Genomic DNA, 26,495 nt, shown 5'->3' with positions numbered 1-26,495 from the left:
TTGACCTAGACACTTAAATATTTTCATAACTCCAGAGGCAAAAGGAAAACAGGCAAAAATCTCTTCACTGTGCATTATAGTTGGCTTTGAACAAATAGCCTGGACGTAAGCAGTAGGTGGCAAAGTTAAAATAGAAATGTTAATCCTATGAGAACCCTTGCCTGCTGTTTTATAGCCCTTCCTAAAATTAAAAAAAAAAAAAAAAGAGTAAGGAACATAAAAATACCCATCGCCCTAAATACTAAAAACTAAAAAACAAAAAAACGAAAAATCAAAAATGCTACAGAATATCAACAAATAATACCAAATTTTAGGAAGCACTGATTATAAATTACATTTTTTTCAACCTGTGCTCCTTTTTAGGGGATGTAGTAGCAGGAATGAATGGGAAAATAATTAAGTAAACTTGGTTTCTAGTTTAAGTTTTAATAGAAGAGCAGGACATTTTTTACTCAAGATTAAAGAAGATGTATTTATATGAGGCAACGTTACAAATTCTTGTATTATAGCTACATATTAGAAAATAGCTTCTTTCAGAAGTCTTAATTTTTCTAAAATTATATAATTATTAAATAAAACAGGAGTCAGCAATTTTTTTCTGTAAAAACCCAAATAATAAATAATTTAGGCTCTTTGGGCTAAGCAGTCTCTGGCAACTACTCAACTCTGCTGTAGTAGCACAAAAGTAGCCACAGACAAAATGTAAATGAATGAACGTGGCTGTGGTCTAATAAAACTTTATTTGTGGGCACTAAAATATAAAAATCTTATGATTTTCACTGCTCATGTAACATTCTTCTTGTAATTTTTTTTAAAGTCGTTAAAAAATGCAAAACATTCTTAGTTTACAGACCATACTTGCAGAGGGCAGTGGGCTAGATCTGGCCCATGTTGTAGTTTTCTGATCCCTAGACTAGACATTGATAATGCAAGCTAAGAAATAAAAGATGACAGGACAAAGCTTACTTTTCTTTCTCCCCTCCCTCCCTCCCTTCCTTCTATTTATTTACTTATAAATGTACATATGTACATACGTAGGTATGTATGTATTTATTTGTTTGTTTATTTTGTCAGCTGACAGCACACAAAAACTAATGAGGCAGTCCTAGAAGGGCGAAAAGACAGATTACCAGCCTCTCAAGCTCAGCCAGAGTAGTACACTGTAATGGACTAACTGTAACAGTTATTGGGCATTGAGCCCACACAACTACCATGGAGATTCTGTGAACTACAAATCATTCATAATAGTCAAAGTGGATACAGTTACAAGATACGTATTTGCATTCCAATGACCTGTCACATAAGTTTTTCCTATGGCAAATTTTTTGACAACCAATGTCTTCATCAAATTTCCTTAAATTCTCCATGAAGGTCCAGAGAAAAGGGAAGCCATGAGAGAAACTTGCTTCATTGTGGGAATAATTGAAGCATCATTATTTATTTATAACAATTAAAGGGCTATTTTGTACTTGGGGATTTGACAACACCCAAGACATATTATATCCTTCCTAAGACATTTAGATACACAAAGCTAAGAAATCCTGGGAACAGTGATCTGTGTTTCTCCTAAGTTCTATTTCAGAAAAGGCTATTTTATTCACTTTTAGCAGCAAACAAGCGCAGAGAACTGTCTTCTGAAGAAATTTCACCAGAAATCCAAGATCTACTCAGGCAGAAAATATTTCATCACGATATACTGTTTGTTAGAGTTTCACGAAAGTTGAAATCACTTTTAAAAATTACAATGTGGGGCTTCCCTGGTGGCGCAGTGGCTGACAGTTCGCCTGCCGATGCAGGAGACACGGGTTCGTGCCCCCATCCGGGAGGATCCCACATGCCGAGGAGCGGCTGGGCCCGTGAGCCATGGCCGCTGGGCCTGCGCGTCCGGAGCCTGTGCTCCGCAGCGGGAGAGGCCACAACACTGAGAGGCCCGCGTACCGAAAAAAAAAAAATTACAATGTGGTTTGATAGAACCATGAGGATAAGGTTCAATGGTTAAGTGAGTTACCATCTATTCAGAAAGGTGCTGTTGGCAGAGGCACTGTCATAACATGCACTTTCCAAATAGGATACAGTCTTCAAGAGACTTATGTGGCTTTGTAAGCAAGCAGTAGTGAAGCTTCCCACTACAATTAAAAACAGATGCCTAAATACTGTTTTTGAAAATGATACAAGTTTTTTCTTTTCTTTTTTTCTTTTAACATCTTTATTGGAGTATAATTGCTTTACAATGCTGTGTTAGTTTCTGCTGTATAACAAAGTGAATCAGCTCTATGTATGTGTGTATATATATATATATATATATATATCTCCCCATAATTCGACCCTCTTGCATCTCCCTCCCACCCACCCTATCCCACCCCTCTAGGTAGACACAAAGCACCTAGCTGATCTCCCTGTGCTATGCAGCTGCTTCCCACTAGCTATCTATTTTACATTTGGTAGTGTATATAAGTCCATACCACTCTCTCACTTCGTCCCAGCTTACCCTTCCCCCTCCCCGTGTCCTCAACTCCATTCTCTACGTCTGCGCCTTTATTGTTGACCTGCCCCTAGGTTCTTCATAACCGTTTTTCTTTTTCTTTTTTTTTAGATTCCATATATATGTTTTAGCATACGGTATTTGTTTTTCTCTTTCTGACTTACTTCACTCTCTATGACAGACTCTAGGTCCATCCACCTCACTACAAATAACTCAATCTCGTTTCTTTTTATGGCTGAGTAATATTCCATTGTATATATGTGCCATTATCCATTCATCTGTTGATAGACATTTAGGTTGCTTCCATGTCCTAGTTATTGAGCTGCAGTGAATATTGTGGTACATGACTCTTTTTGAATTATGGTTTTTCTATTTTTAGTTTTTTAAGGAACCTCCATACTGTTCTCCATAGTGGATGTATCAATTCACATTACCATCAAAAGTGCAGGAGGCTTCCCTTTTCTCCACACCCTCTCCAGCATTTGTTGTTTGTAGGTTTTCTGATGAGGCCCATTCTAACAGGTGTGAGGTGATACCTCATTGTAGTTTTGATTTGCATTTCTCTAATGATTAGTGATGTTGAGCATCCTTTCATGTGTTTGTTGGCAATCTGTATATCTTCTTGGAGAAATGTCTATTTAGGTCTTCTGCCCGTTTCTGGATTGGGTTTTTTGTTTTTTTGACATTGAGCTGCATGAGCTGCTTGTAAAGTTTGGAGATTAATCCTTTGTCAGTTGCTTCATTTGTAAATATTTTCTCCCATTCTGAGGGTTGTCTTTTCGTCTTGTTTATGGTTTCCTTTGCTGTGCAAAAGCTTTTAAGTTTCACTAGGTCCCATCTGTTTATTTTTGTTTTTATTTCCATTTCTCTAGGAGGTGGGTCAAAAAGGATCTTGCTGTGATTTATATCATAGTGTTCTGCTTATGTTTTCCTCTAACAGTTTTATAGTGTCTGGCCTTACACTTAGGTCTTTAATCCATTTTGAGTTTATTTTTGTGTATGGTGTTACGGAGTGTTCTAATTTCATTCTTTTACTTGTAGCTGTCCAGTTTTCCCAGCACCACTTATTGAAGAAGCTGTCTTTTTTCCATGGTATATTCTTGCCTCCTTTATCAAAAATAAGGTGACCATATGTGCGTGGGTTTATCTCTGGGCTTTCTATCCTGTTCCATTGATCTAAATTTCTGTTTTTGTGCCAGTACCATACTGTCTTGATTACTTCAGCATAGTCTGAAGTCAGGGAGTCTGATTCCTCCAGCTCCGTTTTTCTTTCTCAAGATCACTTTGGCTATTTGGGGTCTTTTATGTTTCCATACAAATTGTGAAATTTTTTGTTCTAGTTCTGTGAAAAATGCCATTGGTACTTTGATAGGGATTGCACTGAATCTGTACATTGCTTTGGGTAGTATAGTCATTTTCACAATGTTCATTCTTCCAATCCAAAAACATGGTATATTTCTCCATCTGTTGGTATCATCTTTAATTTCTTTCATCAGCATCTTATAGTTTTCTGCATACAGGTGTTAGGTTTATTCCTAGGTATTTTATTTTTTTTGTTGCCATCGTAAATGGGAGTGTTTCCTTAATTTCTCTTTCACATTGTTCATCATTAGTGTATAGGAATGCAAGAGTTTTCTGTGCATTAATTTTGTATCCTGCTACTTTACCAAATTCATTGATTAGCTCTAGTAGTTTTCTGGTAGCATCTTTATGTATAGTATCAAGTCATCTGCCAACAGCGACAGTTTTACTTGTTTTCCAATTTGGATTCTTTTTATTTCTTTTTCTTCTCTGATTGCTGTGGCTAAAACTTCCAAAACTATGTTGAATAAGAGTGGTGAGAGTGGGCAACCTTGTCTTTTTCCTGATCTTAGTGGAAATGGTTTCAGTTTTTCACCATTGAGGACGATGTTGGCTGTGGGTTTGTCATATATGGCCTTTATTATGTTGAGGTAAGCTCCCTCTATGCCTACTTTCTGGAGGGTTTTTATCATAAATGGTGTTGAAATCTGTTGAAAGCTTTCTCTGCATCTGTTGAGATGATCATATGGTTTGTATCCTTCAACTTGTTAATATGGTGTATCACATTGATTGATTTGCATGTATTAAAGAATCCTTGCATTTCTGGGATATGACCCGCTTGACCATGGTGTAGGATCCTTTAAATGTACTGCTGGATTCTGTTTGCCATTTTTTGCTGAGGATTTTTGCATCTATGTTCATCAGTGATATTGGCCTGTAATTTTCTTTCTTTGTGACATCCTTGTCTGGTTTTGGTATCAGGGTGATGGTGGACTTGTAGAATGAGTGTGGGAGTAATCCTCCCTCTGCTATATTTTGGTAGAGTTTGAGAAGGATAGGTGTTAGCTCTTCTCTAAATGTTTGATAGAATTCACCTGTGTAGCCATCTGGTCCTGGGCTTTTGTTTGTTGGAAGATTTTTAATCACAATCTCAATTTCAATGCTTGTGATTGGTCTGTTTATATTTTCTATTTCTTCCTGGTTCAGTCTCGAAAGGCAGTGCTTTTCTAAGAATTTGTCCATTTCTTCCAGGTTGTCTATTTTATTGGTATAGAGTTGCTTGTAGTAATCTCTCATGATCTTTTGTATTTCTGCAGTGTCAGTTGTTACTTCTCCTTTTTCATTTATAATTCTATTTATTTGAGTCTTCTCCCTCTTTTTCTTGATGATTCTGGCTAATGGTTTATCACTTTTTTTTATCTTCTCAAGAACCAGCTTTTAGTTTTATTGATCTTTGCTATGGTTTCCTTCATTTCTTTTTCATTTATTTCTGATCTGATCTTTATGATTTCTTTCCTTCTGCTAACTTTGGGTTTTTTTTTCTTCTCCTTTCTTTAATTGCTTTAGGTGTAATATGAGGTTGTTTATTTGAGATTTTTCTTGTTTCTTGAGGTAGGACTGTATTGCTATAAACTTCCTTCTTAGAACTGCTTTTGCTGCTTCCCATCGGTTTTGGGTCATCGTGTTTTCATTGTCATTTTTTTCTAGGTGTTTTTTAATTTCCTCTTTGATTTCCTCAGGGATCTCTTGGTTATTTAGTAGTGTATTGTTTAGCCTCCATGTGTTTGTATTTTTTACAGATATTTTCCTGTAATTGATATCTAGTCTCATAGCATTGTGGTCAGAAAGACTTGATACAATTTCAATTTTCTTAAATTTACCAAGGCTTGATTTGTGACCCAGGATATGATCTATCCTGGAGGATGTTCCATGAGCACTTGAGAAGAAAGTGTATTCTGTTGTTTTTGGATGGAATGTTCAATAAATATCAATTAAGTCCATCTTGTTTAATGTATCATGTAATGCTTGTGTTTACTCATTTATTTTTATTTGGATGATCTGTCCATTGTGAAAGTGGGGTGTTAAAGCCCCCTACTATGATTGTGTTACTGTTGGTTTCCCCTTTTATGGCTGTTAGCATTTGCCTTATGTATTGAGGTGCTCTTATGTTGGGTGCATAAATATTTACAATTGTTATATCTTTTTCTTGGATTGATCCCTTCCAAAGAAGTGTCCTTCTTTGTCTCTTGTAATAGTGTTTATTTTAAGGTCTATTTTGTCTGATATGAGAATTGCTACTCAAGCTTTCTTTTGATTTCCATTTGCATGGAATATCTTTTTCCATCCCCTCACTTTCAGCCTATACGTGTCCCTAGGTCTGAAGTGGGTCTCTTGTAGACAGCATATATATGGGTCTTGTTTTGGTATCCATTCAGCCAGTCTATGTCTTTTGGTTGGAGAATTTAATTCATTTACATTCAAGGTAATTATCGATATGTATGTTCCTATTACCATTTTCTTAATTGTTTTGGGTTTGTTATTGTAGGCCTTTTCCTTCTCTTGTGTTTCCTGCCTAGAGAAGTTCCTTTAGCATTTGTTATAAAGCTGGTTTGGTGGTGCTGAATTCTCCTAGTTTTGCTTGTCTGTAAACGTTTTAATTCCTCCGTTGAATCTGAATGAGATCTTTGCTGGGTAGAGTAATCTTTTTTGTAGGTTTTTCCCTTTCATTACTTTAAATATGTCCTGCCACTCCCTTCTGGCTTGCCGAGTTTCTGCTGAATGATCAGCTGATAACCTTATGGGGATTCCCTTGTATGTTATTTGTTGTTTTTTCCCTTGCTGCATTTAATATTTTTTCTTTGTATTTAATTTTTGATAGTTTGATTAATATGTGTCTTGGTGTGTTTCTCCTTGGATTTATCCTGTATGGGACTCTCTGTGCTTCCTGGATTTGAATAAGTATTTCCTTTCCCATATTAGGGAAGTTTGCAAGTATAATCTCTTCAAATATTTTCTCAGCCCCTTTCTTTTTCTCCTCTTCTTCTGGGACCCCTATAATTCGAATGTTGGTGCATTTAATGTTGTCCCAGAGGTCTCTAAGGCTGTCCTCAATTCTTTTCATTCTTTTTTCTTTATTCTGCTCTGCAGTAGTTATTTCCACTATTTTATCTTCCAGGTCACTTTCTGTTCTTCTGTCTCCATTATTCTGCAATTGATTCCTTCTAGAGAATTTTTAATTTCATTTATTGTGTTATTCATCAGTGTTTGTTTGCTCTTTAGTTCTTCTAGGTCCTTGTTAAACGTTTCTTGTATTTTCTCCATTCTATTTCCAAGATTTTGGATAATCTTTACTATCATTACTCTAATTCTTTTTCAGGTAGACTGCCTACTTCCTCTTCATTTGTTTGGCCTAGTGGGTTTTTACGTTGCTCCTTCATCTGCTGTGTGTTTCTCTGTCTTCTCATTTTGCTTAACTTATTGTGTTTGGGGTCTCCTTTTCGCAGGCTGCCAGTTCATAGTTCCCATTGTTTTTGGTGTCTGCCCGCAGTGGCTAAGGTTCGTTCAGTGGGTTGTGTAGGCTTCCTGGTGCAGGGTACTAGTGTCTTTGTTCAGGTGGATGAGGCTGGATCTTGTCTTTCTGGTGGGTCAGGCCACGTTCAGTGGTATGTATTGGGGTGTCTGTGACCTTATTATGATTTTAGGCAGCCTCTCTGCTAATGAGTGGGGTTGTGTTCCTGTCTTGCTAGTTGTTTGGCATAGGGTGTCCAGCACTGTAGCTTGCTGGTTGTTGAGTGGAGCTGGGTCTTAGTGTTGAGATGGAGATCTCTGGGAGAGCTTTCTCCATTTGATATTACATGGAGCCGGGAGGTCTCTGCTGGACCAATGTCCTAAACTTGGCTCTCCCACCTCAGAGGCACAGGCCTGACACCCAGCCAGACCACAAAGACACTGTCAGCTACACGGCTCAGAGGAAAAGGGAAAAAAAAAGAAAGAAAGAAAGATATAATATAAAATAAAATAAAGTTATTAAAATAAAAAAGTAAAAATACTTATTAAAAAGAAAAAATTAAAAAGAAAAGAAAAAAGAAAGAAAGAAGAGAGCAACCAAACTAAAAAACAAATCCATCAATGATAACGAGAGCTAAAAACTATACTTAAAAAAAAAAAAGAAAAAAAATTGGACAGAGAGAACCCTAGGACAAATGGTAAAAGCAAAGCTATACAGACAAAATCACACAAGGAAGCATATATATACACATTCACAAAAAGAGAAAAAGCAAAAAAATACATATGTTGTTGCTCCCAAAGTCCACCGCCTCAATTTTGGGGTGATTCGTTGTCTATTCAGGTATTCCACAGATGCAGGGTTCACCAAGTTGATTGTGGAGATTTAATCCTCTGCTCCTGAGGCTGCTGGGAGAAATTTCTCTTTCTCTTCTTTGTTCGCACAGCTCCTGGGGTTCAGTTTTGGATTTGGCCCCGCCTCTGCGTGTAGGTCACCTGAGGGCATCTGTTCTTTGCTCAGACAGGACAGGGTTAAAATAGTAGCTGATTAGGGGGCTCTGGCTCACTCAGGCTTGGGGGAGGGAGAGGTACAGAACACAGGGCGAGCTTGCTGCATCAGAGGCCAGCATGACGTTGCAACAGCCTGAGGCGCACCGTGTGTTTGCCTGGGGAAGTTGTTCCTGTATCACGGGACCCTGGCAGTGGTGGGCCACACAGGCTCCTGGGAGGGGAGGTGTGGATAGTGACCTGTGCTCACACACAGGCTTCTTGGTGGCTGCAGCAGTAGCCTTAGCGTTTCATGCCCATCTCTGGGGTCTGTGATGATAGCTGCGGCTCGCGTCCATCTCTGGAGCTCATTTAGGTGTTGCTCTGAATCCCCTCTCCTTGCACACCCCGAAACAATGGTCTCTTGCCTCTTAGGCAGTTCCAGACATTTTCCCGGACTCCCTCCCGGCTAGCTATTGAGCAGTAGCCCCCTTCAGGCTGTGTTTCCGCAGCCAACCCCAGGCCTCTCCTTGGGATCCACCAAAGCCGGAGCCTCAGCTCCCAGCCCGCAGCTGCCCCAGCGGGTGAGAAGACGAGCCTCTCGGGCTGATGAGTGGTGGTCAGCACCGATCTTCTGTGCAGGAATCTCTCCGCTTTGCCTTCCACACCCCTGTTGCTGCGCTCTCCTCCGCGGCTCCAAATCTTCCCCCCTCCACCACCCGCAGTCTCCGCCTGCAAAGGGGCTTCCTAGTGTGTGGAAACCTTTCCTCCTTCACAGCTCCTTCCCATTGGTGCAGGTCCCATACCTATTCTTTTGTTTCTGTTTTTCATTTTTTCTTTTGCCCTGCCCAGGTAGGTGGGGAGTTTCATGCCTTTGGGGAAGTCTGAGGTCTTCTACCAGCGTTCAGTAGGTGTTCTGTAGGAGTTGTTCCACATGTGGATGTATTTCTGATGTATCTGTGGGGAGGAAGGTGATCTCCACATCTTACTCTTCCGCCATCTTGAAGGTCTCCAAAATGATACAAGTTCTTAAATACCAACATAAAAAGTCTATGTAAAGGTGCCAGATACTTATGTGGTAAGAAAAGCCAAAGAATTTGTGTAAAAACATGTTTCTTACTGCCTTCTATCTAAATAAACACTGCTGAACAGTTTATAAAGACTAAAAAATTCCATCCATGAAACCTACATATTTTATGTAGACTTTCATGAAAAAACAACCTGAATGTGATATCAGAGTCCACCTCTGAGAAACAAAAACACTAACTGGAGAAGATATCTGCACCTCTATGTTCACTGCAGCATTATTCACAATAGCCAAGATGTGGAAATAACCTAAGTGTCTGTTGACAGATGAATAGAAAAACAAGTGTGGTTTAAAATGTTACTCTGCCATAAAAAGAATGAAATCTTGCCATTTGTGACAACGTGGATCGAAATTGATGGCATTATGCTAGGTGAAAAAACGTCATACAGAGTAAGACAAGTATTTTATGCACTCACTTATATGTGTAATATAAAGAAACAAAAACAAAATGAAAAACCACATTCACTATCAGATGTGGAGAGAGGGAGAATTAAATGAAGGCAATCAAAAGGTACAAACTTCCAGTTATGAGATACTAAGTACTAGGGATGTAATATACACCCCCATAGTTTTGGGATGTACTACAGTTACATTGCTGTATGATATATATGAAAGCTATTAAGAGAATAAATTCTAAGAGTTCTCATTAGAAGGAAAAAAATTTTTTTCTTTCTTTTTATTGTATCTATATGAGATGACAGATGTTAACTAAACTTATTGCAATAATCATTTCACTATATATGTCAAACCATTATGTTGTGTACCTTAAATTTATACAGTAATGTATGTCAATTATATCTCAATAAAACTGGGGAAGAAAAGAGTCTACATTTAAGACAGCCTTCAAAAGGAAAATAAGAAAACAGTCATTTTTTTCTGAGTAATATGAGAAACTAGAGAGAGGTGTGACTCTAAATGACCTCATCACTTCAGGAAAAAAAATTTTTTTTTCAAATGCAATTTCCACACTGGATGATCAGCATCAAGGCTAAAAGAAACTCTTTATAGTTATTTATATGGAAGCAACATCTTTGGAGAACACAGTTTTATGCAAGTGAAGATTAGCTTTTGCAATCAGTTACGAATTCATTTCATTGTACGTGTTGCAGTGGATATAGTTACGATTTTCAGTTCATCTTGACAAATATTTACTGAGGTTACCCGGTACTGTGATATGCCTAGAGAGACATGACATACGAAGGAGAAACAGAACCTTGAAAGGAATGTGTGGTAATGAATACAAATATGGGAGACTGGATTAAGCACTGGTTAAAGAGTTTTAGAAGTGAATAAACTGAGTTTGAAGCATGATGTTTGAAATGTTAACCTGTCATACAACTTGTGTTACCTAATAATAACTTGTAAATGCAAATACTGAGCTCACAAAATGGCAAGGACTAGAGATACACATCTGGGATTGTTTGCACAGATTAATTAAAACCAAATGAATGAATGAGATGGCCAAAGAATACATAAAAATAAGAGGACCATGCAGAGAACCTCAGGAAACACCTACACTCATGGGGATGAGAAAGCCAGGCTACTGAAGGAAACTGAGAGAGAACTGCTAGAGACAGAGGAAAATTATGTGCCTTGTGGCTGAAGCAACAGGTAGGGTGATTCCAGAACGCCAAATGAGGCAAAGAGGATATGGAGGCATTTCAGTGGTTAAAGGATTTTGGATTTTCTTGTCATGGGAACACTGAAGACCTTGGCGAAATCAGCAGTATAGCAGAGGTGGCAGTAGGTGAAGGTACAGGCCTAGTTTCATTTGCTAGCGTAAGGTTTCTAAACCAAGAATTCAGTGGAGGATGAAATGGAAGAATAAAGTATATAATAATATAATTGATAAAGAAACGTCCTGGAGATGGCAGGAAAGCATATATGGCTCCATGTGTTTATGAAGCGGTCACAGTATTTGTTTTAGTTGAGAGAACACTCATGCTTAAAATTTCCCATCCCTTCATTCATCTCATTACCTTATTTCACCACAATATATGCCAGGAATAGTTCTAGGTGCTTTACATATATTAACCCATTTGTTCCTCACAACAATCCTATAAAGTAATTTATCTTAACTCCATTTTACAGATGTAGAAACTGAAGCATGAAACACCTCAGAGTCAGACACATGTAAACACTGAAGTTTTTCTGATTTCAATATCATGCCCGTAGCAAGTACGCTCTTTTACTACACATTAAGCTAGTTTGAGCTCAAATACTTACCTGTTCCGAGAAACAGAACATGGTATCTACCATCGGCAGCATTCACTCGATCCACAGCTATTTTTGTGTACTTATAGTCAGTGCCTGTACGAACAATCAAAGGCCTTCTGTGGATTGGGTAGATGGAATTGTACATGAGAGGGTGGTTCCGAATAAAAGTGACAACATCGTCTGGGAACTCCTTGGTGGTTCGCATATTGGGTGTAAATGCTCCTCCTGGGCACTAAAAAAAAAAATTTTAAAGGACTAAGTTAATACAATAGTGGCTTTATTTTAATAATAATCAGAAGACCTCTATTTTTCAAAATACTTAGAAGCTCAAGCTGTTTTAAGTGTATTTGCTACCGAGTGAGGAGAAAACTGCATGACTATGCATAGTACTATCTGTAGAAAATAAGGTGTACAATTTGATCATTTAAATAGGCTAAGTCCACTTATCCTGCACTGTTTGTTTTCAGAGAGGAGCTGACACCATTTGGTATATGGTATAAATTTTCACCCTTCTCATCCATCACTTTTCTGTTTCTTATTCTGCACCAGGTCCAGTGTTGTTATAAAAAAAAAACCCTTGTGGATATAATCTAATGCTGCTACTGGCTAAAATAAATTAGATTATTGTTATCAAATTCAATCAGAACTCTAACCTGCGAGAGTTTTATTCTATCTGATCCCTTCTCCCAAAAGAGGGCTCTCTGAAGTTGGAGCTTGGATTGGACATGGTACACTAGACCTTATAATTTCCCTCTGGAAAACACTCCAGTGATTTCCATTACTCTCAGAATAAAATCCCAACAGCTTAGCCTGGCTATAAGCCCCTGAATGTCTGGCTTGCATCTGCATCTACCCCTCCCATAGTTCTTGCCCTTCCTGAGTCCCAAGCCAGCTCCCGCTCTAGGACCTTGGCACTTGCTCCGTGGTTTTCTCTGTTGCCTCATTCAGTTCTCAGTTCAACAGTTATTTCCTTAAAGGTGATGACACATACAAAAATAGCTCCCCATTGCCATCTCCACTCTCCATCTCCTTAGTTTGCTTTATTTTTCATCACAGCTCTATTTACCTGTGTGTAATATATTTGTTGCTTATATCTTTATTGTCTGTTTCTTCCTCTACAATGTAAGCTGTGAATTAGTCTTAACTGGGTAAATTTTGTTCATGATTTTACCCTCAGACCTATAATAAAGCTGAAGAATATTAAATATTCCACAAAGAGTAGTTGAATGAGTGAATTACTCTGTTATATCTGGCATCCAATTTTGGTGCAGGGGCTGTATGAAACAGGCGCCTCAGTTCTGGGGAGGAGAGGAAAGATTCAGAGCATCAAGTTTAAAGGGGCAGAGAGAAAGCAATTATGAGATCTAAAAATGACTGCTGGACAGTTTCAGCAGTTCTGGAAAGGAAGCATGACAAGGGCTTCTGAGAAGAGGATTCCATTTACAGAGCATCTGAGGCCAAACTCATGGGTAGGCTGGGAGGTGCTGAAGCTTGGAACTTAAAACACACTCACTAATAGGAGCTGAGCGTTAAGTTATATGAGCAACATATAAGCTTTTAACACATACAAACATTATTTGTCTAACCCTATTAAACACTGTCAATACCTCTACTTTCAAAAAAAAAATACTTGGTCATTTTGTTTAAAACAAAAGCACTACTGTTCTAGATTTCATTTATCCTCTTTAGAGAGGTACAAAGTGAAAGGAAAGCAACAAAGCAAACTTCCTGTTCAATAGCAATGGGTACAGCATCTGTGGTGAACAGCAAGATGTAATGGGGACAGTAATAAAAGGAAAATTATACCTCATTCGACAGTGGCAATGAACATTTATTTCTAGTTGACTGTTCCTATGCAGGAATATAAGCCTAGTGTGGCCATATTCCAACAGAAGATAGAAATGTGGAATTTTATGTGAAATCTGCCAAAATTTTAATGTTGACTCAATGAAAAAAAAAGAAAAACAACTTTAGGGACCAAACAAAACATGGCAATTTCTGGGTTAAATCCATGCAACAGCTGACCTACAATGTCACTGCCTCTGGGCCAGTGTTGCCAGGCAGTCCTACATTTGCAAATAAGACTCAGCAGATTATGAATGTGCTCTCACTCATTTGAACTGTATCATCCTGAATGCAATTTTTAGACTAACTTTGACCAGTTAACATTACTAGAATTTTTTTCTAGGACAAGTAAATATAGTTCTCTTTTTGTAGAAAGGCATAAGGAGCAATTAAATGACTTCACTGAAGAGAGATAATGAGACAAGTAATAAAACTAAGCTTCTCATTCATTATCCCATTAACTAGACTTTCATCTGGGGTTCACATGCTTTTCTTTTAGGAAGAAGTATTATATTTATGCATGTTTATAAATTGCTTACACTAAAAGACCAAATGAGGACAAAAAATTCCATGTGAGGGTATTCTAAACTTATGGGTGTGTACCATACTTCTGAAAAGTGTAGTATTATGGGTTTTTTCTACCCTCATTCCTCACACAAAGTGGAAAACGGGAAATACATTGCTCACTGAATGAAAACATGGAAAGAACAAATGCATGGGCAATTTAAATAGTTCCAGTCCTTCGTAAAACACCACTAATGATGGTCTGCTAAGCTGAGATGTCTCCTTAAATATTTGCAAGTATTCTCATTTGTAAGTTCCAGAAAGATCCAAAGTTAGCATATATTACTAGGCAATTTATACAATTTCCAGTTAGCAATTATTTTCATGAGTGATAAGCTTATTAAATTGTAAGTGCCTAGTTTCTGGGTTTTACTTAATAGTAGTTGAAATTTAGATAAAAATTATGTTCAGTTGCTCAAAACCATAGTTATTAAATATGTAACCCAAATAAATCAACTCAAATCAATTATTTTATATTCATTCAAATGTTCTCCATTTGGGACTTTTGTTTTATATTCACAATAAACTTTACTTAGAAATAAGTGTCTCCTAGTAAAAGTTTGTTTTCAAAATTACAGAAGAATTCTTTTTGACAATAATTAATTTTTCCATTGATTCATGGCATAAAGCTTGTAGATAAGACACAGAATGAGTGACAGTGATGGTGACAAGAACAAAAATTGATTACCCTTTGCAGACTTTCCATCTGGAACTGTGAGTTTGCTCAGTATAAAACTGCCAAGTATAAATAAGATGTGATTAACGTATCCCTCACCTTGTGATATATGAAAGCCTCTGTACTGAAACCTCAAGATAATATAACACCCACGTGCTACCATAAAATAAAGCCTTTGTCCATTAATTGGGCTGTTGTCTCATTCTTAAGAAGGATAATTTTGCTCTACAAATAGTCATTAAGTAATTTTGGTTAAACTTCTCCTTTAAGTGTTTGTTTTTCTCCAGTTCTAGCTTCTGTTTATCAAGTGGTGATAAGCACTCCTTTTTTGAGTAAAGACATTTTAAGTGTTTTGATTACTAAAGTGCTAAGTGAAATACAGGAACAATGAGAATGCCATGTTAAGGAAGTATGCCAAATTTCCTTGCTATTCTCAGGTATTCTTGAGCATCTGCTCCTAATCCACTCACCCATTTATACTAGTCTTCAGCATTAATATATTCACATATTAATTCATATGTCAATTCTTTGGACAGCTTTTATTCAAAATGCTTTTTGATGTGCCCAGTTGGGGACTTAAGAATCGGGAGCTACCACTGTCTTCTAGACACAAGTGTTCTAGTAAGGAAGATGGACATATTCAAAGTAAAATAACAACTGATACATATAATTATAATTTAATATAAATATAAAATAAATAACAGAATTTGGTTCATGATCAATAAGAGCCAATATTTTTAAAATGAATTTAGAATAGTAGAGAACTTAAGGCTGCCAGAATTAGTGAAGAGGTTTAGAGATTAAAAAAAATAAAAAGAGTTTGGAATATTTAGGGAACTATAAATCCTGGGGCAATCCTGAATCACAGAGCACAAAGTGAAAGAAAGAGGTAGGAGTTGAGGCTAAAGACAGATAACAGAAAATAAATGCAAAACTATTCACAGAAGGAGTGACAGGCATGTTTCAAAAGAACCTTGACCTAACACTTGAAGGACAAGTGGTATATGGATAAATAAATGGACATAAATAAATGATATTCTAGAATTGGGGCTAGTTTCTAGCATTGGTCTTTGAAACTTGTGTTCGGAGAGAGATTGATCTTACGTTTAAACCCTTGGTAATCTAGGCCTTTTATTTAAAGCCCAAAGAATTACAAAGTTGAAGACTTGTATTTATGCACCAGCTGGCCCTCATCTTCCTTGTATTTATCCTCCACGACTTAAAAGAGCTCTTTGTTCCAGTCCTACTAGCCCATGCAGAGCTTCTAGGATTCACTTATTAATTTCTGTCTTTGCTTTGTAATGTATGCAGTAACCTTTGCCTGAAACATCCCTCCTTACTTATCCAAATTATCCACATCAACTACCCTTCAGGCCCAGCTCAATCTCACATATTTTTATATGCCTTTCCAAACAGGGCTGTCCCATGTCGACCTCCTTTTTCTCTAGACTTCAATAATATTTATTGCCTGCTTTATTCATATGTCTTGAATAATTATGTGACAATAGGTAATTAACTTTTCATGCCTATATGCCTCATGTGTTCAATTTTATTGTAAACTTTGCTATGTTTTAAAATGTCTATGAGGAATAAAAATGCTTCTAATGTAAGAACAACCAAAAGATGCTTTGAACATGATCCATATAATTAGTGGTCCCAAGAAAAAGGGAAACCTTTTTGCTGGCACTTTTGTCAGGATCATGAATTTTCTGTGTTCTTTTGCTGCACCAGGTTGTAGACCTGTTCAAAGCACGGTGATTGAAGCAGATGGTTCTGGTCCAGTTATAAACAGATGTTAAAACTGAAGACTTTTGTGAGGTTCTGCTTTAACAGTATAGTATAAGCAAACACAATCTTCTACAGAAGCTTAAACATGTTGTATCAGAATAATGTAATATGTTAGCTCAGCCACAGAGAGAATCTGCAGTCCTTGGCTGCCCTTTGCAACATACCAAAGGTGTCTTGTTTCTTCCACAAACTTGTATTACTTATGGAAAAACATTATGACACAATTGGCAGGCTTCTTCCTACTGACTTGGGCTTGCTAGTTGGGAGTTTGCTAACACAGCTATCAATGCTGCTTTAAAAGAAGCACCTACCAGGAACATTAGAATGAGGGTATAGGATTTCTGCCAGTGTCATTTCTTTAAGAATCCAGTCATATATTTATGAGGTTGACCTTGCAACTGGACTACTGTATAGGGAAATAAAGTATGGCGATCATAGTTGATCCTACCTTGGGAGGCTTCGGAGGCAACATTCTTAACCCTAGAGAAAAAGAATGCTTTGGGTCAATTGGCTGTAAGTCTTCTGGCTACATGAAGGTGATATTAAACCTTAGAAGCCCAAGAAAGAGACAGATACTGGCCACTCTGAGTCAGAGAGCTGACTTCATGGTGTTTTGCTCAGTGAAGTGCGGAGGAACTACATCTTCAGGGAGGTATGCTTTTCCAGGGGCAGTTCCAGAGGTCATTCCTCCACCCAGCCTCTTTTATTCCCTAAGGATTACTCATCTGACAATTTTTTTTTTTAATTTAAGGGAGTTGCTCTGGTCTCAGCACCAGATGTAAGAAACCACATTATAGAAATATGTCTCAAGTACTGACTACTCACTCCCTTTTTTCATGGAGTCTCCTCCAGATGTGTGTCACTAAGCCCTGGCTTACTTCACACTGCTTTGGAACAGGAAAAAAATGCTTATTCTTAGGAGTTCAGAAATAGTGAAAAGTGGGACTGTTCGCAGAATTTTCTAATTTAGCGTTGGTTTATATTGTTTTACTAAAAATGATTTATCTAGTCTCACATTTTATGTAGGATAATTGCTATTCAACATGAGTGTTCTTCTCAGAGACCTTTTGAGCTGCCATTGGGTGAAGAGTCATGAGGCACTGTGGGACCAGGGAGAGCGCTTTTCTTTAGGGGAAAATCCCTGATTTGTAACATCTGCCAATTTCCATGGTGTAGTAATCCCACCATGGCTGATTTCCAGTTGCTACTGTGACCTCCTCAATTGAGATGAGGTGAACACAATCTCTTCTTGCCAGCCAGGTACAAGCTAACTCCAGCACACACTCACTGAGGCTCTGAGGCCTTGAACCCTGATTCAATGAGTGTGGCTCTCTTTTATCTCTATCTGAGAGGTTTCTCTTAAAGTTTTATTTAGGGGAAATAGAATTTTATTCAGTTTACAAATCAATTGCTCCTGTACTAATCCCATATATATTTTGTTCAAAAGAATAACTGAGGAAAGCATATATAATCACAACCGCCTCTTAATTTGCTGATTTAAGATGAAGCAATGACTTGGTCAAATTCAAATAGCAAACAATTCTCAAAAATATGACAAATCTTTGGATACTTTATCAGTGAATCATTTGAAAATACATGAACTACATTCAATGAAATAATGAGAGCCTTCAGTTATGATGGAATTTGAAAGTTACTCAGCTTCCCCTTGCTTTCCCTTCTCTTATGTAAACCCTGCTTCTTATCCAACACACTCCAACTTGAGGTACCCTAAGATGGATATATCTGTTGACTTCTTTTCCTTGTGTGATACCATATAATTAAATGTTTCTTCCATCTTCTGTTGAGCTATAAGCATCAAAGTGAAATCATTTAAAAGGAGAATGTAATTATATGGTTAAGACTTTGTTGCCAGCCATGATTAACTACAACTTTTTAAAACAGTTCTTTCCTGGATAAGTAGCAATTCTGATAATCTTTCCAAAATTAATTAAAAGTTAATTGTTCTAATAAAATACATATCAATGACTAATCTTTGAGCTTCCTAGCCAGGGAACCAAACCTGAGCCCTTTTAATTTTGAATAAACGTGTTCTTTAGAGGCTTAGCACACTTTTTTCTATTTTTAAAACATTTGACAGCAGTATACTTTAAGATGATGAGAAAACAAAGGAGTAAATAATGTATTGCAAAGAAACTCTAATAATAACACAAAACTAAAGTGAATCAACAGTCAGTAAAAATTACGAGGAATGAATGTCTGAAAGTATATTGACAAAGGGGATTTCATATTCAAATAAAAACATTTTAAGTAAATATTATTTTAATAAATATCTTTCAATTTTAAAAAAATCATTCTTTACTTCCCTCCAACCCAATTTATAAATATAACCTTACTTGATGAAATGCAAAGATATAAGAGGATTATATTCCTCTTGGTCAATTGTGTAACATCTCCTCTCAATCAGTGTGTTGTATGACATTTTACAGAGATAGAAACTAATCAATATTTTAGAATGCAATGCAGCATTATTATGGTCCAAATTAAAAACAAATAGTAAGACTGTGATCATTGTCCTAGAAAAACTCAGTTCCAATCTGCCAGTGCATTGTCTGTAACTTCAGCTGGAAAAGGTAGTTTACAATGTACCCCTTAATACTACAATGTTGCAAGACATGGTTATATTTGTATGCCTTAAAACTTTATAAATATTTTATTTGAATTACATCACTTTCATTGTCATTACTTGCTCACACACACCATTTTATTTCTTTGAGAAATATACACAACGTGTAATTTTTAACTAAATATATCCCTAAAATTGAAATATCTCCACATGATTTATCTCTAAACTAATTCTCACATGATTATTCTTTCATTAAAGTAGATGAGATTCCTTAATATAAGGAAGGATTGTGAAAAGCAACTAGCATTCAAATTCTTAGGCTGCCTTCAAAATGTTAACACTTTCCAAGCTATGGTTTTTATGCCAGTAAAATTAGGAAAATATCTCTTCCCTATCTAACATATCCAGCTGTCTTGAAATACAAATGAGATTTTATTATCAATAGCACTTAGAAAAAATTGTACAGAATGCTGTAATATATATATTTTTAAAATCCCAAATCTAAGAACCTGTGAGCTGAAAAATTAGAATGAGTATACCAGTAGGTCTATAGTTGTATTTAATAAACATCAGCATGATATTCATTTCTTAGTAACTTATATTTTTTAAAAAAGTAAAATAACAAAGAAAGTTTCCTGGATACTTACAGTTCCAGGGCGAGGATAAGGAATTCTACCCTGGTAGGAAATCAGCTGATGATTGGGCCCTTCTTTGTGAGCAAAAGGCCCATTAAACACAGTCTGTATATCAGATAAATGATACACACACACTGCTGATCCTTTAAAAACTGAGCTAAAAAAGAAAATAGAAAGATATTAATTTTCTTATTTTTAAAATTTAAATACAATTTTAAAAATAAAGGTAAAATTTGTGATAAAAACTTGATGTAATTCATCATGGAAAAGTTGAATGTTATGGTACACATTGTAAAAAACTAAAAAACTTCTACTGTTTTGAAATAAGCCATTGATATCAAAACATTTAGTTCACCCATGGAGGTAGTAGACAATAAGTTATAGAAAAGTACTCAATGTACTTGTCCTAAATATAGGACAAGTCAAAGAAATTTCCAACTGGTGTATCTTGCAGAAGATATTAAACAAAAAGTGAATTGATGATTTATTAAAAATATGATTTGAATTCTAAATCAGTATCAACATAACCTATCATAGTTTACCTCACAGAAATAAATCTCATTAATAAGAGAACACTGTATCTCTTTGTCTTAAGGTTATTTCAATGTGAGAGTATTCTTACAATGCTGTCCTAAATACTAGTTGGAGAAATTGTAAACATTCCCTGCTACTCTGCTGTAAACAATAGAGTCCAAAAAAGATTCCTTAAATTATGTTTAGTCAATAAATTCTCATAAAATTTATTTGGATGCATACTGAAAACTATTTCCATTGTCACTAAGCAGACTGACTGAAACCAACATTTTCCTGAATCACATATTTCTCTTAAATTAGATGCCTAATGGGAAACTTAGATGCCCACTGAGAAAACCAAGATATATTATTAATCATTAGCATTAATAGTCAGAAATGACAACATTTTTTCTATGTTAAAGTTATTGGTGTTGGGAAACACAGAACTAGGGAAACACAGAAACTAGGGAAATATTTTTTTGAGACACACATTTTCTTCTTAAGAATCTGGTTCTTTTTGCTTCGTTCAATTCTTTGTGAGTTAAATCAAGACTATTTCCTTTGTTAAAACAGGTGTTAAACTCATCCTGAAAGACATCTTTTTAGATATCTTATAGGGCAAAGTAAATATGATTTATAATCAATATCCCTGTGATATTCTTTTACTGTGAAGAGATCATTACAGTTTACAATTATACCACATTTCCCCCACTAGAGAAGAATGGTAAAATCTTTAGATTTTCATTTTGTAGTTGACTGTCTGATGAAAAGGACATTCTGAATTGGCCATATCACAACTGGAGTATTGTGCTGAATTCTGAGTAACATTCCTGGTGTAAAATGAGTACGCAGGAATACACGCAGGAAAGGATGAGAATATGCTGAACTGTCTTGAAATACATGATAATTGGGATTGGGCATTCCAGATAAATTAGAAAACAAAGCTATTTTCAAATATCTAAAATACTGTCACATGGAACATGAAAACTGGTTTAGTGTGTTCATAGCTATCACTTTAGATTGCTATTGAAATAAAAATTATAATAGAAATGCTAAGAGTTTTATTTGCATCATGAGTCTTCAAATTATTTCCTTAAAACAATAGCTTATATACATTATCCCTGCATTGTAGTTTATATTTTCCTTTCTTTGAGAAAAATAGCATATAATCATTATAAATACCCCATACAAAACTATTTTGAAACTCTGAGTTCAGCTTAAATATATTTTAGTAATCAGGCAAAAGTAATAAAATGAGAGAATTACATCCTAAGTGTTAAGTAAAATTAAAGAGTTGAAAAGAACATTTTTATAATAATTACTATTACTTAATAAAGTTTATTGTTTAACTCATACAATGTAATTGTTTAATATTACCTTGATGTTGTAAAAATGCCATACACTAGTGTTGTCCTTGGGTTATCAGTTTCCAGCAGAAACACATCCTCTATAAAAGGGAAATATCAATTTTTAAGATTCCCAAATATTTAAAAAATCTATCCTAAGAAATAATTTCAACTACAAAAAGTATTATTCAGAAAGATATTCCTGCAGCATCATTATAATTTGACAGCAACTAAATGATAAGCACATGGTAAAGTAAGTTAAATAAAATGTTACACAAACACTTATGGAAACTATGCTGATGAAATAATATTAAATAGAAAAGACACAATGGTATTTAATATGGACCAGAACCATGTAAACCTTAAAACTATACATCAGAATACAATAAGAAGATTACCAGTGAGTGTTTCTGGTTAACAAAGCTACAGAAATTTTCCTGTTTCTTCTTTTTTCCTGAATTTTCTAAATATCCTTAATGATAATATATTACATTTTTAATTTAAAAAGTATTACAAATCTCAATTTCTTTTTAATCTAGGGTTAGAATTTGGAACATGGAAGAAAACTTTTTCACAGTGACTTATAAGACTTTTTTGTCTTTTAGTCAAAATTGCTAGTGATATTTTTATTTAATCAATAATTCCCCTAACAACAAGAATTTTTAAGTATATTGAGGCAAAGGCAAAAGTATAGATCATAAGGTACAGTAATACATAACAGAACCTGGAAGTAAATTTCTGATAGGAAATTCCAATTAATAACCAATTGTTATGAATGCAAGAAAGATCTGGATTTAATGACCTTTTTGCAAATAAGATTCTTGCTGACCAATACAAAGAAAGATTGTTATTCACAATAAATTTAGAACCTCTTAAGCAATAAATTAATAATCACTAGTCTTTCCATAAAAGGCTGGCACTGTCTATTCTCCCTAAAAATGGGAAAGACTGAAACATTCTAAGTCACTGAAACATAAATATACTTGCAAAGAATTTGGGGGGAAATAATGAGTAACTAGGTTATAACATGAAATCATACTTAGAACGTTTTTTCTAGAAAAGCTGACATAAAAACTTGTGTTTCTATGATCAACATAATGGCTTTTTGAGGAGACCAACTGTCTATTTCAATTATTGTAGCTGCTAGAACCAGTATTTTTTCCATATTATAATACATTTTTATTGTTTATCTCATCACCTGCCTCAGTATTTGAGACTAACCAGCATTTTATATTTTAATGGATTAAAGCAAAAAAAAGTCATTTCTAAATGGCACTTAGTAAACACGATACTATTATGTGTACCAAGTTATTCTACTGTTCGAAACATATGGATACCAAGGGGGAAAAGCGTGGATGGGGTGGTGGTGGTGTGATGAACTGGGAGATTGGGATTGACATGTATACACTAATATGTATAAAATAGATAACTAATAAGAATGCGCTGTATAAAAAATTAAATTAAATTCAAAAAAAAAAAAAGAGAGAACTGTTCCTTGGCAGAAAGGAATCAGATTGTCAGTCCTTATTTGACCTGGAAAGTATAACCCTCCTCATGTCACACATGCTGAGAATATTTAGTCCCAGGGTCACCAAGAACTAAAACTGGAGCACAAGTCTACTTTCTACTCTGACACTTTTCCATCTAACCTCTATTGTGTCCATTAACTGTAGTAAAAATATATAGCTGTATTCTCATACAAACTGATTTTAAACCAGAATATCAGAATTCAAATATATATGAAATATACATTTATTTTAGAAAAGCACAAACATATCATTACTTATATATAAATTATATAAATACCTCTCTCTTCTCTCTCTAAAACACACACAAACACACACACAAAACACACGGATTCATATATCATGGTGGATTCAATGAACTAAATGTTTCAGCAGTGCACTTAGGGGCAAGACAGATTTAAAAAATACTCAGGAAATTCATGAACAGTATCCAGATCATTAATTCAAATCAGCACTTATTTATGCTGAAAACATTCATGAAAAATACAACCTCTTTTGAGAGTTTATTAAAATATGTAAACTTTACAAACTCTCTTTCAAGAACATTTTTCAATCTCACATTTATGTACCTAGTTCATCAAAGTGTGTTTCTGGGCCATCTTCATCAGTTACCGAGCATACCAGCCTCGCTTTTAAGAAGGTAGTCCACTTGTTGACAAGGCTACGCAGTCCACCAGTGTCATTCTGAAACCATTTTGTAAACACATTTCAGATTGCTTAAATAAATATTGAAGTGTATTTAAAATTTACCTTGGATTCTTACTACTTGGGGATTTGTTATAATCTGAAAGATGGAAATGTTAACCAAATCTGCATATAAATAGTTAAAGAGGAATATTTAAGATCTATAGTATTTTTTAAAAATAGCCTTAGTTATACTGTTATTCTCCTATTATATGATATCAACTGAAAATGTATCAAAATGAATTTAATAAATATATGCCATAACACTTTCTAAATTTCTGATGAAAATATGAGTAAACTGTTATGGAGACTACATAATTTAATTTGCCTTTTCTTGATAACTCATTTTCTTCAGTACAAACATAAATGATTGTATACAGGGAAGCGTGCAGATTCTACCGTGGTCAGGAGAGTGGGTTTATACTTACACCAAATAGTCCCCAATAATTCTATTTTCTCTCCTTCATTTCTCTGCATTATCATTTAATCCTTAATATTTCTAATCAGATGCTTTATATACATATTTCTCTGGTCAGGGCAAGGAAAATGGTATTTGGATCATTCACAAATAGTCTCTATTGAATGACATTTTTTCTGTACTCCCTGAAGCTTTTCACATCATCAGCTGGCTTCACTGCCTTGTTCCAAATGACTGAGAAGCAGATAAGCTCCAAAATCAGTGGAATATTATAATGTTTAAAAATAGACTATTTTAAACACTAAATATTTTAAGAAATACTTTTGCACAGAAGATGCTAATCATAAATGAGTCAGGACAAGCCTGTAATACTCTTATGTGAGAAGACATCATGAGTTTTTTTGAGTTTCTATGTATACTTACTCTTGATACACAAGAATATTTTGATCAGTTTGTAATTAGAACTGTATTTTACTAAAGCATTTCTTAATTCTCACTATTATAGACAGTTCCTCAATAATTGTCTTTTACTGATGTTTTGCTGTATTTTATTCATAAGAATTGTTCTATTTCTTTTTATAATATACAAGTCAGCAATTTCTTTTTAATTCTAATGCATTAAGTGGAAAAAAGCAAAAATTAATCAAAACTGTTTATTTGTGTAAAACCATAACCAAAATATTCCTTGGATTAAATTATTTTCCAAAATAGTGTGTTTATCTTGTATGACTGATGTGAATAAACATTAAATCTAAATGTTTCCTTTTAATATTTTATTAATTTGTAACCGCAGATTTAAGAAGTAGGAAGATAAACTATTGGGAAAAGAAGACATGTTTACATAATTTGAATTTCTTAGTCTTTCTTCAAATTAGAACAACTTTAATACTTACAGGACATATTCTAGCAATCATGGAATGAATCTGTTTTGTGCTTCTGCTATTGTCGGTCAGTTTCTCTTTGAAGAAGAAGTACACCTTAGCATCATTTGGATCAGTGCCATCTGGGATAACATGTGCATCCACAAACATAGGTTCTAGAAAAAATACAAAGACGATATATATACTCATGATGAAAATCCATCTACTCTCCATCCAAGTAGACCACAGGCACATGCCTTTCCCATCTTTGGTATAAAGGAACAATTCAATATTCATAGCCAAAAAGTCTAAAAGCAAGCAATTGTATTCACTGAACATACCGCATTTGGAATGTCAAGTGCCATAAAGTAGAGCTATGATACAAAGCTTCAACTATTCTTCTCTGTCTGCAATACATTCTGGAAGCACACTAATTGCAAAACTTCTTTGTGCCTGATGAGTTTTAAAATATTGAAAAACTTTTCTACCAGCTATTTCCCATGGGATCTGATAGTCGTTTCATAGAAAAAAAAGTTTGTTTTTAAACGTGTGGTTTTCAGGCTAGTGCATATAAACTCAAATTCACTGAGGCAGAATGAGGAGTTGGGAGTCCATGATCTGAAAAACACATTTCACTTAAAATACGGCATATGAAATGAAGGGGAAACTTTTCAAGGAAAAAATGCAGTCATTTGAAGACATAGAGGGATTCCTTATTTCAAGAACAAAACAATTTTTAGAATACTCTATTTCCAGATGTACTGGAGGAATAATTTGAAGAAGTAAATGGACAATCACTGCTTTCTTGTGCTGGTCTGTCAGTGAAATAAGATGCTTAACTGTAGTGATTCATGCTTAACTGTTTTATGTTAAGTGAATTGCCAAATCTAAGGTCAGCTTAAATTTTCCCCAGGGTGAAATGACAAACATCTTAATGGTTTCTTCTTCCTCTAAACAACAGCAACTGATTGGAATTGTATATTAAAGTCAAATGAGCACTTTTCATGATGTGAATTCCATGTGACCCCCAAAATTGAAAACATTTGAACACTGATAATCATAAAATTATCATACTTATGATTTCCATTAAGTATTAGTCAAACTGTGAAAAAATAATATATACCAGCTTTATAATTTTAGAATCTAAGCATAAAACAAATAGGAGTTCCTAAATATGCCCTATTCGTGATATCTGTCATAAATTTAGGAAAATGTTTAGATTTGGCATTATTAAAATATACAAGTAGACCAAATAAATAAATGACGTTTAATTGTAACATGCAACAATTAAACAACTGGAGAAGATTCTTGTCTATAGGTACATATGATGAATATCACTGTCACTTTTATTTATTCATATATCCTATGATAATTCTATGATTGTTAATAAAGAGTTAGAATATGAAATATGGCTCATTTTATTTACTTTTTTAGCCTAAATATTTAAAATCACAGAGTACAGAATTGTTGTTACTCA

The 26,495-nt window shown here is 35.2% G+C and overlaps 1 protein-coding gene across 1 annotated transcript in view; it reads right to left on the bottom strand.

Annotated features, from left to right (window-relative positions):
* SEMA3C (semaphorin 3C) overlaps positions 1 to 26,495 on the bottom strand; it is a 191,157-nt gene that overhangs the window by 46,949 nt on the left and 117,713 nt on the right. The window contains exons 8-12 of the mRNA XM_004263410.3: positions 25,052 to 25,194; positions 23,626 to 23,740; positions 21,562 to 21,631; positions 19,684 to 19,828; positions 11,589 to 11,811 (exon numbers count right to left, since the gene is read on the bottom strand). Of these exons, the coding sequence (XP_004263458.1) occupies positions 11,589 to 11,811; positions 19,684 to 19,828; positions 21,562 to 21,631; positions 23,626 to 23,740; positions 25,052 to 25,194 (696 nt within the window). The remainder of the gene's footprint in view (positions 1 to 11,588; positions 11,812 to 19,683; positions 19,829 to 21,561; positions 21,632 to 23,625; positions 23,741 to 25,051; positions 25,195 to 26,495) is intronic.

Source organism: Orcinus orca, chromosome 9, assembly GCF_937001465.1.
Source record: "Orcinus orca chromosome 9, mOrcOrc1.1, whole genome shotgun sequence".
NCBI lineage: Eukaryota > Metazoa > Chordata > Mammalia > Artiodactyla > Delphinidae > Orcinus > Orcinus orca.
Note: the sequence above shows the minus strand (reverse complement) of the source record. Positions and strands in the feature narration are given on the sequence as shown.